General features: G+C 40.2%; 1 protein-coding gene across 7 annotated transcripts in view; it reads right to left on the bottom strand.

The window, feature by feature from the left end:
- ralgapa2 (Ral GTPase activating protein catalytic subunit alpha 2) overlaps positions 1–13800 on the bottom strand; it is a 521318-nt gene that overhangs the window by 202989 nt on the left and 304529 nt on the right. For all 7 annotated transcript variants that reach the window (XR_011355999.1, XM_069932375.1, XM_069932376.1 and 4 more), the window contains one exon: positions 1148–1219. Coding sequence is in view for 5 of the 7 variants with exons in the window: in XM_069932375.1 (XP_069788476.1) it covers positions 1148–1219 (72 nt within the window). In the remaining 2 variants the exon portion in view is untranslated. Of the gene's footprint in view, positions 1–1147; positions 1220–13800 lie in introns of those variants that run through there.

The raw sequence follows: 13800 nt of genomic DNA on the forward strand, positions 1-13800 counted from the left end.
GCCCTTTTTATTCCAGCATCTACTGCTTTTTGCTCATATCTTGACGAAGAGCTCAGGACTGAAACATTCGTTATATAACTTTGCCTCTTATGGACCATGAGGAACCCTGCTGAGTTTATCCAGCACTTTTGTGAATTGTTAGGTCTGCTTTGTTCATGAATGAGTAACAGGAGTAACAGAATGCAGATGTGACATTGTCCAATGAATTAGCTGTTGCTATCCTTCACTGTTAGTCTGCTGCACATCATTCTTGTTAGTGCAAAGCTTATCTTGAGTGTACAAGGTCACATCTGCATTCTGTTACTCCTTAGTACTGGGTGACTCCTTCTCCGGTCCCATCTCATGATGTTTTTACCTTACAATATTCATTCAAAAATGCTACATCTTATTTGAGATTTTTAATTTGCATCCAAAAACACATGAGGTGTCATTACCTTTGATCCTTACTCAAGTGGTTACTGTTTTCTTTGACTCATTTCAGTGACTGCTAGCAAGTTTTGCAACCATAGGAGATCATCCCATTTAAATCCAATCCAACCTTCACTTATCTCCAATCAAGGCACTTATTATATGGTTGATCAAGAACGATGAGGAACAAATAGTACTCTCAAAACCTAGCCCACTCTTCCATCCAAATGTAGGATGAAGCTGATTATAATTACTAAAATCCGCCAGAATGCAAAGAGTATCAATAGGTTAACCAAGTTTAAAAAGGTGCCTTTTCACCTCCAAGCTCTAACTGTAGGATGAAATCTGTAAACCTATTAGAGATTCACATTCCAAAAATAAAGAGATAATTGCAGGGGAATCTTCTAAACATGTCTGGAAATAGCAACAAAAATGCATGATGCAAAAGCAAAGAGGTTCAGAGGAATTATTGGAAGAACTTTTACACGGAGAAGGGGGTTTGGAATCAGGATCACAATGTGCGAATATTGAGGAGGAGAAACCTCTCGCAACATTTCAGTGGAATCTAGTTGAGCACTTGAATTGTCAAGGCACAGAGGGCTATGGTGGTAAATTTGACAAGGTTTCTATATTCTATGTACAATCTGAAATAATTAATTTCTTTATCAGGTTGAACTGCAGGATAAACTGAAAAGCACAATTTCACAATATATACATCAAATTATGATTAAATACTCACCACTGCCTTGAATCCAAATTTTTTAGTTCTCTTAGTAGCTTTGAATTTTTCTTCAAAAGATGAAAACTATTCCTTAAGATAGAATTGAAATAGAAATAGTAATTTTCTCCAACAAGCATTAATACATCATTTAAAAAAATTACACAAATCATTTAAAATTCATGTGCAACTGCAAAACCACAAGATGTGAATAACATTTGCTTGAATTTCTATACCTTACAAATACTGTTGGAATTTACAAAACAACCATCATTTCTTACTTTCACACTGTAAAAATGAAATGAAATTCTGTGAGACTTTTATTTTTGGTTTGGTAGTCGAAAGAAAAGATTGGAACAGAGACCAAAAAATTTAAGAATGGAATTCCAGGGATTATGACCCAGACATGACCACTAATATCAGTGATCAAAATTAGGGAGGAACAAATTTGCCAGAAATGGAATGAACAGAGAACTCAAAAGTTTATTTGTGCTAAAGATGATGTCATGGGGGTAATGAGTAAAACAATGGAAAAATTAAAAATAAGGATGAAAATGTTACAAGAGAAATATTGCAGGACCAAGAGCTAATGAAGATCAGACTTGCTCAGTTGTTACTAGTGTACTTGGTGGAAAAGTGGAGAGATACAGCTTTGATACTTTCTTTGGCCGGTATGTCTAAAACCAAAGTAGAGTCTCAAAATAAGGGATTGGACATTTCAGACTGAGAAATAGTGAGTCCATGGATTCTTCTGCTTCATAGGGCTGTGGATCTTTGTCACTGTGCACATTTGAGACAGAGTGATAAATGTTTGGTTATCAAGACAACTGGAATAAGTGGAAAATAAGTGGTCATCAGATCCTCAACGATGAATGTCATTGTTGCTTGAACTTTTAGAAACGTTGGACGCAAACAAGGAATGAAGGAGTTGGTGAGATGGAACTTGGTGCTATCAATCTACTTGTAGAGCCTGTCTTTGTGCTGTTGTAGGTGGCCTCCAAGAGACTTTGCAAGAAGGATATATTTGGGGACTTTGGGAGCAGAAGAAAATGAAACGTTTGGAAATGATCCCTTGGGTATAAATAAACAGACAAAAACATCCAGCAAATAAAGTTGGTAAAGGCTCTGAACAGATAGAAAAATAAAGAGGGATATTTTACTCTAGTCATATAGAATTTATTTTGTAACTTGATATGGGTCATTTGAGTACCATGTAATGTTAGACAACACAGAAAAAGGCTGCTCAACCCAGCTTGTCTATGCTGACTTAGGTGCCCTTCTGAGTTGGTCCCATTTGCTCCATCTTCTGCTAAATAGTTCCTAACCATGAACCTATCAAAATGTTGTAATTGCACCTGCTTCTGCCATTTCCCCAAGCAGTTCACGATAAAGAAAATTAGCTGCAAGGAACAGAAATATGGGAAAGGATGAGGATAGATCAACAAATGGGCAACATGGTTAAATATTTGAGAAAAAGAAAAAAAGTTTGGAAATGGACCAGTAATTTGAAAAGACTTCATGGTCAAAGTTGGAATTATTAGAGTGGTGAAGAGAGCAGATTTGTGAGGAGAGCAAGGACCTCATGGAAAGGCAGTCAACGATTTAAGATTTTATAAATGCCAAACAAAGTACTCCAGTACATACCTTATGTTGATGAAGAAAAACACATAAATTCTTTAAATCAAAATCATAACACAGCTATTTTCTTTCTGTTACCATTTAATTTTATACCATTTCTATACAGAACCAGTCATTTTAAATATTTAAGGGCAGAATTTTCAAATTGTTTAAAAAAATGCCAAGGCTTAAAATGATTTTTTCCAAACAATCCTCCTCTGGGATTTAACCATTTTGAGTCTCAATTTTGTTAAAATGCTTCAAAACCGATTAATATTGTCAGAAAAGAGCAACTTAATACGAAGTTCAATTTGAAAGAAAGTTTCTGTTAAAAAACTGAAGTTAGAGTTTCTCATTGAAAATATTACTTGAGCCCCTTGCTATCCAAGGATTATTTTTTTCTGAGCACACTCTACTCGAGTAGCAATTCACCTGGAGGAAACCATCCTGTGATCTTATAATCGCCTCCACCTGACTGATTTGATTGTATTCAGTCAAGGTGAAGATTTGGGGACCCATTGAAACTCATCTAAATTAATAAGAAAATATTACAGAACATGTATAGGCTCACAATATAATGCAAAATATGAAAGAACAGATAATTCTGACAAGGTTTGGTTAGTGCTTGAACTTTCTGGCTCCAAAGCTGTGAAGAAGTGAATGTGTTAGTGACACATTGCAAGCGATTTTAATTGTGATAATGACCATGAATTTTATTGTCGTGGACATGTACTGAAATTCTTACTTTTTTTACTGCTTTAAAGGTACTTAGTGAAAAAAAATGTACAACTAAAAACTAACTACAATTGTATTCTCAATTGAATTAAAAAGATACATTAAATGCAAAAATAGATAACAATGTTCACAGCTACTCGAATGCAAAAAGAAAATGAGGTAGCCATAGCACAGTCAGTCTTTTTGTGGTGTTGAAACAGTTGCTGATTAGTGTAACAAGATGAATATCAAATAGTGTATCAAATTCTGTCCATAAATCTTTTAAAAAAAGGGGTGCACAGTTCCAATTAAAATTGTTAAACCCTATCAATGCGCAGTTAACATGGAAATCAGATCAATCCACTTCCTAACAAACAGACCATCATCTTTGTTTTCTCACAATGCATTAGTGTCAGAGACTTCTGGTAAATTGTTATACAGTACCATTTTCTGTTTGATATCTGTGTGTAATTAACATTGGTCTTTCATAATATAATGTTCAAGAAGTCAATAAAAACAGAAGAAAATGGATTTTAATGCTTTGTGTCTCCTCTTATACTTGTTTAAACTCTATCCAGTATATTCTAGTTAAAAGCTGTTAAATATTCCAGTCAAGTATACTTCATTGACAGCCAAGTGTGGAGAAAGCAAGCCTTGGATAACAGTAAATCAAGGAAGGCATAAAACATATCAGCAAGGTACAGGCCCTTTGGCCCTCGATGATGTACCGAACCAAGTATTCCTTCTTAAAAAAAAAGTACTAAACCCTCCCTACCCCATAACCCACTAATTTTCTTTCATCCATGTGCCTAAGAGTCTCTTAAATGCCCCCAATGTTTCAGCCTCCACCACCATCCCCGGCAAGGCATTCCAGGCACCCACATTTCTCTGTGTAAAAAACTTACCCTTGATGTCTCCCCTAAACGTCCCTCTCTTATGTTTGTACATATTTTCCCTGGTGTTTGCTGATCTTGCCTTGGAAAATAGATGCTGGCTGTCCACCGCATAATCTTATGCCTCTCATAATCTTGTAGACCCCTATTAAGTTTCCTCTCATCCTTCTGAGCTCCAAAGAGAAGAAAAGTACCAGCTCTGCTAACCTTGCCTCATAAGGTTCATTTTCCAATCCAGGCAACATCCTGGTAAATCTCCTCTCCATAGTTTCCACATCCTTCCTACAATGAGGTGACCAGAACTGAACACAATACTTTTAGTGTGGTCTCACCAAAGATATGTAGAGTTGCAAAGAGACCTCTCTACTCCTGAATTCAATCCCCCCCATTAATGAAGCCCAGCATCTCATAGGCCTTCTTAATTATCCTATCAACCTCAGCAGCAACCTTGAGGGATGTATGGATTTGAACCCCAAGGTCCCTTTGTTCATCCACACTCCTAAGTAACCGACTATTAACCCTTTACTCAGCCTTCTGGTTTGTCCCTCCAAAATACATTACCTCATACTGATCCAGATTGAACACCATTTGCCACTTTCCCACTCATCTCTGCATTCTGTCTATATCTTCTTGTAACCTTCAGCAACCTTAACCACCATCCACAACTCCTACAACCTTTGTGTCATCTGCAAACTTACTGACCCATCCTTCTGCCTCTTCATCCAGGTCATTTAGAAAATTCACAAAGAGAAGGGGCCCCAGAACAGATCCTCAAGACAGAATACTTTCCTTCCACTATTACTCTCCAGTTTCTTCCTACAAGCCAATTTTTTATCCACACAGCCAAGGTTCCACTGATCCCATGCTTCATAACTTTCTGGATGAGTCTCTTGTGGGGGACCTTGTCAAATGCTTTGCTAAAATCGATGTAGACCATATCCATTGCCGTACCCTCATCAATTAATTTTGTTACCTCCTTGAAAACCACAATTAGACTTGTGAGGCATGACCTTCCCTTCACAAAGCCATGCTGACTATCCTTGAGTAGATTGTACTTCTCCAAATGCTCATAGATTCTATCCTTAAGAATCCTCTCCATTAGTTTGCACACCACTGTCATAAGACTCAGTGGTCTATAATTCCCAGGATTCTCCCTATTATCTTTTTTAAACAAGGGGACTAAATTTGCCATTCTCCAACCCTCCAGCACCTCCCATATGGCCAAAGAGGATTCAAAGATCATACCGACTGTCCCAGCTGTCTCTTCCCTCACTTCCCACAGCAGCCTGGGGTACATCATGTCTGGCCCCGGGGATTTATCAATCTTGATGTTTCCATGAAGATCCAACACTCTCTTTCTTAATCTCCACAATGTCCCAGCAAACAGGGCTGTTCTATTCCATCTTCACCCTGATCAAGGTCCTTTTCTTTTGTGAATACTCATGCAAAGTATCCATTGAGGACCTCCCCAACCCCCTCCACCTCCAGGTACATCTTGTCTCCTTTATCCTTCCGCGGCCCCATCTTCATTCTCACCATCCTTTTATTCTTCACATACACATAGAACACCTTGGGGTTCTCCTTAATTCTATATGCCAAGGGCTTCTCAGACCCCCTTTGAGCTTTCCAAAGTCCTTTCTTAAGCTCCTTCTTAGCTACCATATACTTCCCATGAGCCCTTCCTGTTTCCTACTTCCTATATCTAATATAGGCTTCCTTCTTCCTCTTGTCTAGTTGCCTAACCTGTTTCATCAGCCACGGTTCCCTTTGCCTACCATTTTTTTTCTTGTCCCAGTGGGACAAACCTATCTTTAACCCAGCACAGGTGGTCCCTAAAGTTCCTCCACATTACTTTTTTGCTTTCATCCTTAAGCATCTGTTTCCAATTTACTCTCACTAGTTCCTGCCTCGTCCCTTCATAATTAGCCTTTCCCCAGTTAAGCACTTTTCCATTTTGACTGTTTTTATCCTTTTCCATAGCTATGTTGAGCTCAGGGAGTTGTGGTCACTCTCAAAATGCTCCCCCACCGAGAGGTCCGCCACCTGACCAGGTTCATTCCCCAGAACCAGATCCAATATGGTCAGTCCACCTACTGTGTCAGGAAACCTTCTTGAACACACCTGACAAACTCAGCCCCATCTATCTCTTGGAGTCAGGAGGTGCCAGTCAATATCAAGGAAGTTGAAATTACCCATAACTACAACCCTGTATTTCCCACACCATTTCAAAATCTATCTGCTTATCTGCTCGTCTGCATCCTGAGGGCTATTTGGGGTTATTTGAGTGAATTTCTAACATGTTGACGACTTCACTATAATTGCTATCATTAACAGGGAAGCGCTAGAAGTGATGGAAGAAATTGCAGAGTTATAAGTGGAGGTATTTGTAATATTCTCTAAACTTGGCAGATTGGAAAATAGCAACATCATGTCACTGTTTTAAAAAAAGGATATTGGCCAAAGGTAGGTAACTATGGAGTTAAACAAGAAAGTCGACAGAGGCTGGGGTTGAGTGCAACACACAAACACGCTGAAGGAACTCAGCAGGTCAGGCAGCATCCATCCGAAGTAAAAGGCAATCAGCATTTAAGGTTTGAGTCCTTTCTCAGAAATCTGCAAAGATAGGCAGACACTCAAATAACCAGGTGGGGGAGGGCAGGAGGGTGGAAGGGGAAGGGGGAGGAGCATAAGCTAATAGGTACCACGTAACATGCGTATGCAGGAGAGGGTGGAAGAGAAAGAAGCTGCTAAGTAAAGGGGGAGAGGGTGAGAAAGATTTTAACTCTGACATGAGAAGGAAGGGATGGGATGGGGAGCTGGAGGAAAGGAGACAGAGGGATAGGGAAAGAGAAACAGGGAGAGGGGGTTAATAGAAATTGGAAAAGTCAATACTGATGTCATCTGGTTTGAGACTGCTGAAATGGAATACAAAGGTTGTCTTCCAATTTGCAGGTGGCCTCCATTTGTCATTACATGGTGCCATGGACCATGTGTGGCAATAGTCTCCAGCCAGACTGCATCTATATAGACTTCTTCAATTTCCGGTAACTCCCACCCTTGGTCTCCCACTTTCCCAAGCCCTCTGAATCCTTTCCTCCTGCAAAAACTTTGAAGAATGCCAATAAGGACTTCACAAGTAGGTGCTAATTGGACAAAATAGATTATTGTTTTGGAAAGCAAAAACTGAAGAATGCCAATAAGGACTTCACAAGTAGGTGCTAATTGGACAAAATAGATTATTGTGGAAAGCAACAGATGAACAAACGTGCAAGATTAGCTCTACAGTCTGTCTAAGAGCATCATGTTTTATTCTGAGAGAGAGAGAGAGAGAAATCAGTTCAGCAGCTGGGACTGGAACATGGTAAACTGACAAGCTTGTGGAAAAATCCTATTTTGAAGACGGGCTGTGAGTTCTTAGTTCAGCCTGGTCAAAGCCCTTGTGGTCCATATAAGAGGAGATGGCTGGCTGTATAATGTTGCACTTGAAATAAGGGAAACAAAAGAGGAACTCTGTGATGACCTTAAAAAAAGAGGTTATCATCTGGAAAACTCTCATAGGGCAATATTCTTCACCAAGACACTGAAGTGGCTGATTGGAAGGAATCAGTTGTGGGTGTTGAACGAGCAACAAATCTCTCTGTAAACCGTCAAGAACTTTCCTGAGCAGTAACCATTTAACTTTCAAGCACCAAAGCCTGGTGAAATTCATAAATGTTAAATTCTGCGCACAGTATAAGAATTGCCTGATACCAGTGAATTTGGAGGAGTGAGTAGAATTTTTCTGAACTTATATACACATTATATACACGTAGGCTTAGAATTAGAAAGGGGTTAAGTTAAGTTAATAGTAATAAGTTAATGTTTAATTCTGTTTTCATGTGTAAAGATAAATAAAAGCAACTTTTGTTTAAGTAACCATTTGTTTTGGTTAATTTCTATTGCTGCTGGGTTTTAGGGTCCTCTGGGCTCACAACTGTTCATGATATATATCAATGATTTGCAAGAGGGGACCAAGGATTGTCTATCTTAGGGTGCTAATGAGACTAAATTGAATAGAAAAGCAAACTGTGTGAAGTATGTGGAGAAAAAGTGAAACACAAAATTCTGGAGAAGCTGTGATTGTAGTAAAACACAGAAATGCTGGAGGAACTCAGCAGGTCTCGTCCATAGGAGGGAAAGATATAGAGAACCAACGTTTTAGTGCTGGGCTCTTTTTCAAGGGCTGAGTAAAAATTAGGCAGGTACCTATATTCAAAGAAAGGGCAAGGGAAAGGGTACAGACCAACTGACAAAAGGTGTTGATTGAATATTGAAAGAAGGAAGGTGACAATTGAATGGGGGAAGGGGTGGTGTCGATTTGTGAATGCAGAGCTGGGGGAAAGGAAAGAGAGGGAAAAGGGAAGAGAGACAGAACTTAAAGGAAAGGAAACATAGGGATAGAATGTAGGGGTGAGGCAATGGAAACCGGATATGTCAATGTTAATGTTTGGAGGATGCCCAGACAGAATATGAAATGCTGTTCCTCCAATTTACGAGTGGTCTTAGTAGAGCAGTGCATGAGAGCATGGACAGATATGTCGGCAAGGGATTGGGCAAAGAACTGAAATGAGTGGCCACTGGGGTTCCCCACTATTGCGGCAAACAGCTGTAGTGCTCAAGGAAGCCATCTATCTGACTGCGTCCAATCTCTCCGATGTAAGGAAGAGCACAGCGAGATCATTGGATGCTCAAACAGATAGAACCATACAACATTACAGGCCTTCTAGTTTGTGTCGAACCATTTTTTTTTGCCTAGTCCCACTGACCTCCAACCAGTCCATAGCCCTACATACAACTCCCATCCATAAACCTGTCCAAATTTTTCTTAAATATTAAAATTGAGCCTGCTTTCACCACTTTGGCTATAAGTTCATTCCACACTCCCACCACTCTGTGTGAAGAATTTCCCCTTCATGTTTCCCAAAACTTTTCCCCTTTCACTCTTAACCCATGTCCTCTGGTTTTTATCTCACCTACCTTCAGTGGAAAAGCCTATCTACATTTGCTCTGCCTATCCCCTCATAATTTTAAATACCTCAATCAAATCTCCTCTCATTCTTCTATGTTCCAGGGAATAAAGTCCTAACCTGTTTAACCTTTCACTGTAACTCAGTTCCTGAAGTCGGGGCAACATCCTAGTAAATCTTCTCTTCACTCTTTCTATCTTATTGATACCTTTCCTGCAGTTAGGTGACCAAAACTGCACACAATCCTCCCAAATTGGCCTCACCAATGTCTTATCCAACTTTACCGTAACATCCCAACTCCTGCTCTCAATACTTTGATTTATGAAGGCCAATAAGCCAATAGCTCTCTTTACAACCATATCCACCTGTGACACCACTTTCATGGAATTATGTATCTGTATTTCCAGATCCCTCTGTTCTATTGCATTCCTCTGTGCTCTACCATTTACTGTGTATGTCCTTTCTTGGTTTGATCTTCCAAAATGCAACACCTCACACTTGTCTGCATTAAATTCAATCTGCCATTTACAGAAAATTTTTCCAGCTTGTTCAGATCCCTCTGCAAGTTTTTAAAAACTCCTTCACTGTCCACATCACCTCCAATCTTAGTGTCATCTGCAAATTTTCTGATCCAATTTACCACATTATCATCCAGATCATTGATATAGATGACAAACAACAATGGTCCCAGCACTGATCCCTGAGGCATACCACTAGTCACAGGCCTCCAGTCTGAGAAGCAATCATCCCTAACTACATTCTGGATTCTCCTGTCTAGCCATTGTTGAATTCAGTTCATTATTTCATCATGAATACCTAGTGTCTGTACCTTTGTGACTAACCTCCCACGTGGGACCTCGTCAAAGGCCTTACTAAAGTCCATGTACACACATTTACAGTCTTTCCTTCGTCAACTTTCCTTGAAAAACTCTACAAAATTGGTTAAACATGGCATACCATGCACAAAACTATGTTGACTATCCCTAATCCAAATAATTGTTTATCCAATCTCTTAAAAAACCTTCCAAAAACTTACCTGCTACTGATATCTGGCTCACCTGCCTATAATTTCCAGAATTACTTTTGGAGGCTTTTTTTTAGAACAATGGAACAATGTGAGCTATTCTCTAATCCTGTGGCACCACATCCATGGCTAAGGACATTTTAAATATTTCTGACAGAGCCCCTGCAATTTCTACACTAGCATCATTCAAGGTTTGAGGGAATATCTTGTCAGGCTCTAGGGATTTATTTGCTTTAAGACAGCAAGCACTTACTCCTCTTTAACCTGTTTGGTTCCATGACCTCACTGCTTGTTTTCCTTACTTCCAATGACTCTGTGGCCTTTTCCTGAGTAAATATGAATAAAAAAAAACAAATAAGACCTCTCCCATCTCTTTTGGCTCCATACAAAGCCAAACACTCTGATCTTCAAAGGGGCCAATTTTGTCCCTTATTATCCTTTTGCTCTTAATAAACCTGTAGAAGCCCTTAGGATTTTCCTTCACATTGTCTGCCAAAGCAACCTCATGTCTTCTTTTAGCCTTCCTGAATTCTTTTTTGTGGTTTCCTTGTATTTCTTATACTCCTTAAGTAACCTTATTTGCTCCATGTGGCCTATACCTGTTATAAACTTCTCTCTTCTACCAAACTATATCTGCAATATTCCTCGAAAACCAAGGTTCCCTATGCCTTCCAACATTGGCTTTGATCCCAACCACAGCATACAAACTCAAAATTTGACCTTTGAAGTCCTCCACTTACCTTGCCCATCCTTGCCTGAAAACAACTTATTCCAGTCTACACATTCTAGGTCTTTTCTCATTTCCTCAAAATTGGCCTTTCTCCAATTTAGAATCTCAATCCTTCTCCATAATTAACTTGAAACTAATGGCATTATGATCATTTGCCCCAAAATGTTCCCCAGCACATACTTCTGTCACCTGTCCTGTCTCGTTCCCTAAAAGGAGATCCAATATTGCATTTTCTCTTGTTGGTACTTTTAATGTATATATTGATTTAGAAAATTTTTCTGAACACATTTGACCAATTCCAAGCTATCCAGCCCTTTTACAGTATGGGAGTCCCAGTCAATATGTGGAAAGTTAAAATCTCCGACTATCATAACTTTGTTTCCTGCAGCTGTCAGCCATCTCTCTTCACATTTGCTCCTCCAATTCTCATGCAGTCTGCATGAGTGTGGTCATACCTTTCCTGTTCCTCAGCTCTATCCATATAGCCTCAGTAAACGAGTCATCTGGTTTGTCCTGTGTGAACACAGCTGTGATATTTTCCCTGATGTGCAAAGCCACTCCTCCCTCTTTTATCCCCTTACCTCCCCCCTCCCCCCACCATTCTATCGCATTTAAAGCAACGGAAGAGCAGAACATTGAGCTGCCAGTCCAGCCCGTACTGCAACCAAGTTTCACTAATGGCCAGAATGTCATAATTCCATGTGCCAGTCCATGGTCTAAGCTCATCTGTCTTTCCTACAATACTCCTGGCATTGAAATAGATGCACCAGAGAACATATCCACCACGTACAACCCGTTGACTTCTAATGGGGCATGTAATTTTAACATTATCTTTTCCCTCCTCCACTGCTCTATCTGCTCTGGCACTCTCTTCTCCTCCCCCTGAAAATCTAGTTTAAATCCACTGGAGCAGCACTAGCAAGCCTTCCTGCAAGGATATTATTCCCCTTCCATTTCAGATGCAAACTGTCCCATCAGGATAGGTCCCACGTTCCCTGGAAGGGAGCCCAATGATCCAGAAACCTGAATTCCTCCCCCACCACACACCATGACTTTAGCCACGTGTTAAGCTGCATTATCCTCCTATTTCTAACCTCACTAGCACATGGCACATGTAGAAATCCTGAGATCACTACCCTGGTGGTCCTGTCCTTCAACATAGTGCCTGACTCCCTGAACTCTCCTTGCAGGACCTCCTCAACCTTCCTACCCATCACATTAGTTCTGACATGGACTATGAAATCTGGCTGCTCAGCCTCCCTCCCGAGAATGCTGTGAACTCGATCTGAGATATCTTAGACCCTGGGATCAGGGAGGCAACATACCAACCAGCAAACTTGATCTACAGAAACTCTTATCTGTCCCCCTAACTATGGAATCCACCATCACTACAGCTCACTTCTTCTCCTCTCTTCCCTTCTTAACCACAGGACAAGACTCTAAGTGTTGCTTCACTTGGAAGGACTGTTTGGGGCTCTGAATGATGGTGAAGAAGGAATGTGGAAGCAAGTGCAGTACGTCCTGCAGCCACAGAGGTCAGTGCCAAGGGAGTGGTTGGTGGGAAGGGATGCAGCAGAAGGATATGGAAATATTGCAGAAAGATATATACAAGTTAAGTGAAATGGCAAAGGAATGCCAGATGGAGTAAAATGTTGGTAAATTTGAGGTCATCCACTTTGGAAGGGAAAATAGCTGATCACATTTTTATTTAAATGGTGAAAAGACAGACTGCTGTTGTGGCCAAGCAGAATGTAGAGCTAAGAATCATGGGATGGTTGACCAATCTGTTCCCAGATACTGGTGTAAGTTCTTATCCACAAACTAGCTGGGACAGACATGAGCTCAGGCTAGTGAGACTGGCAAAAATAAGTGTTAACCACCACCTTTTTTCAGCTATTTAAAACAAGTTGAGATAATGACAGTAGAAACCCAAGCAGAATTCAAGTTTCCCTCTCAACTCATTATCCTTAGAAAATTGATAGAAGCAGCCCTCCTATGCTGTCCCTGATTGGTCAAGCCAAGAAAACATTCTGGAGGTCAGCAGTGAAGTCAGCAGAGTTGAGCGAAGCCTTCTCCAACCAAGGGAGCAAAGACAGCACCAACCCTGCCAAAGGCAGGACACCAACCTTCCTGAAGAACAGAGAATCCTGGATTCTGGGCGACCAGCCCAAAGCGTGATGGATAGTGAATTTGATTTGGCCAGTAATTAAACTACAAGATAAGCATTGCACAATTGATTGTGTCTGTTTGTGTGAATAAAGCAGTGTTTGGACAGAATCCAAACTGTGTTCTTTGATTGCCCTGAAAGTTTTAAGCACCTGGGTAAAAAAATACTTTCAGAAATATTTCTAAAAGAGCTCAGTAACAGAAAGAGCAACATGTGCAGAGCGACTTGGGAGTGCTTGTGCATGAATCACAAAAGGTTAGATTGTAGGTGCAACAGGTAAACAAGAATGTAAGATGTTGGTCTTTAATATTGGAGGGATTTAATTTAAGAGCAGGAGGTTCTGCTGCATCTTATAGAGTACTGGTGAGAATGCACTTGGCGGATTGTATGGAGTTTTAATCTCATTTGGAAAAAAAGATATACTGGCTTTGGAGGTGGTGCAGAGAAGATTTACCAGGTTGATTCCAGAGATGAAGGGGTTAGCCTACAAAGAGAGATTTGAGTCGCTGGGACTATGCTTGAT

This window comes from Narcine bancroftii, chromosome 4 (assembly GCF_036971445.1).
Source record: "Narcine bancroftii isolate sNarBan1 chromosome 4, sNarBan1.hap1, whole genome shotgun sequence".
NCBI classification, from domain to species: domain Eukaryota; kingdom Metazoa; phylum Chordata; class Chondrichthyes; order Torpediniformes; family Narcinidae; genus Narcine; species Narcine bancroftii.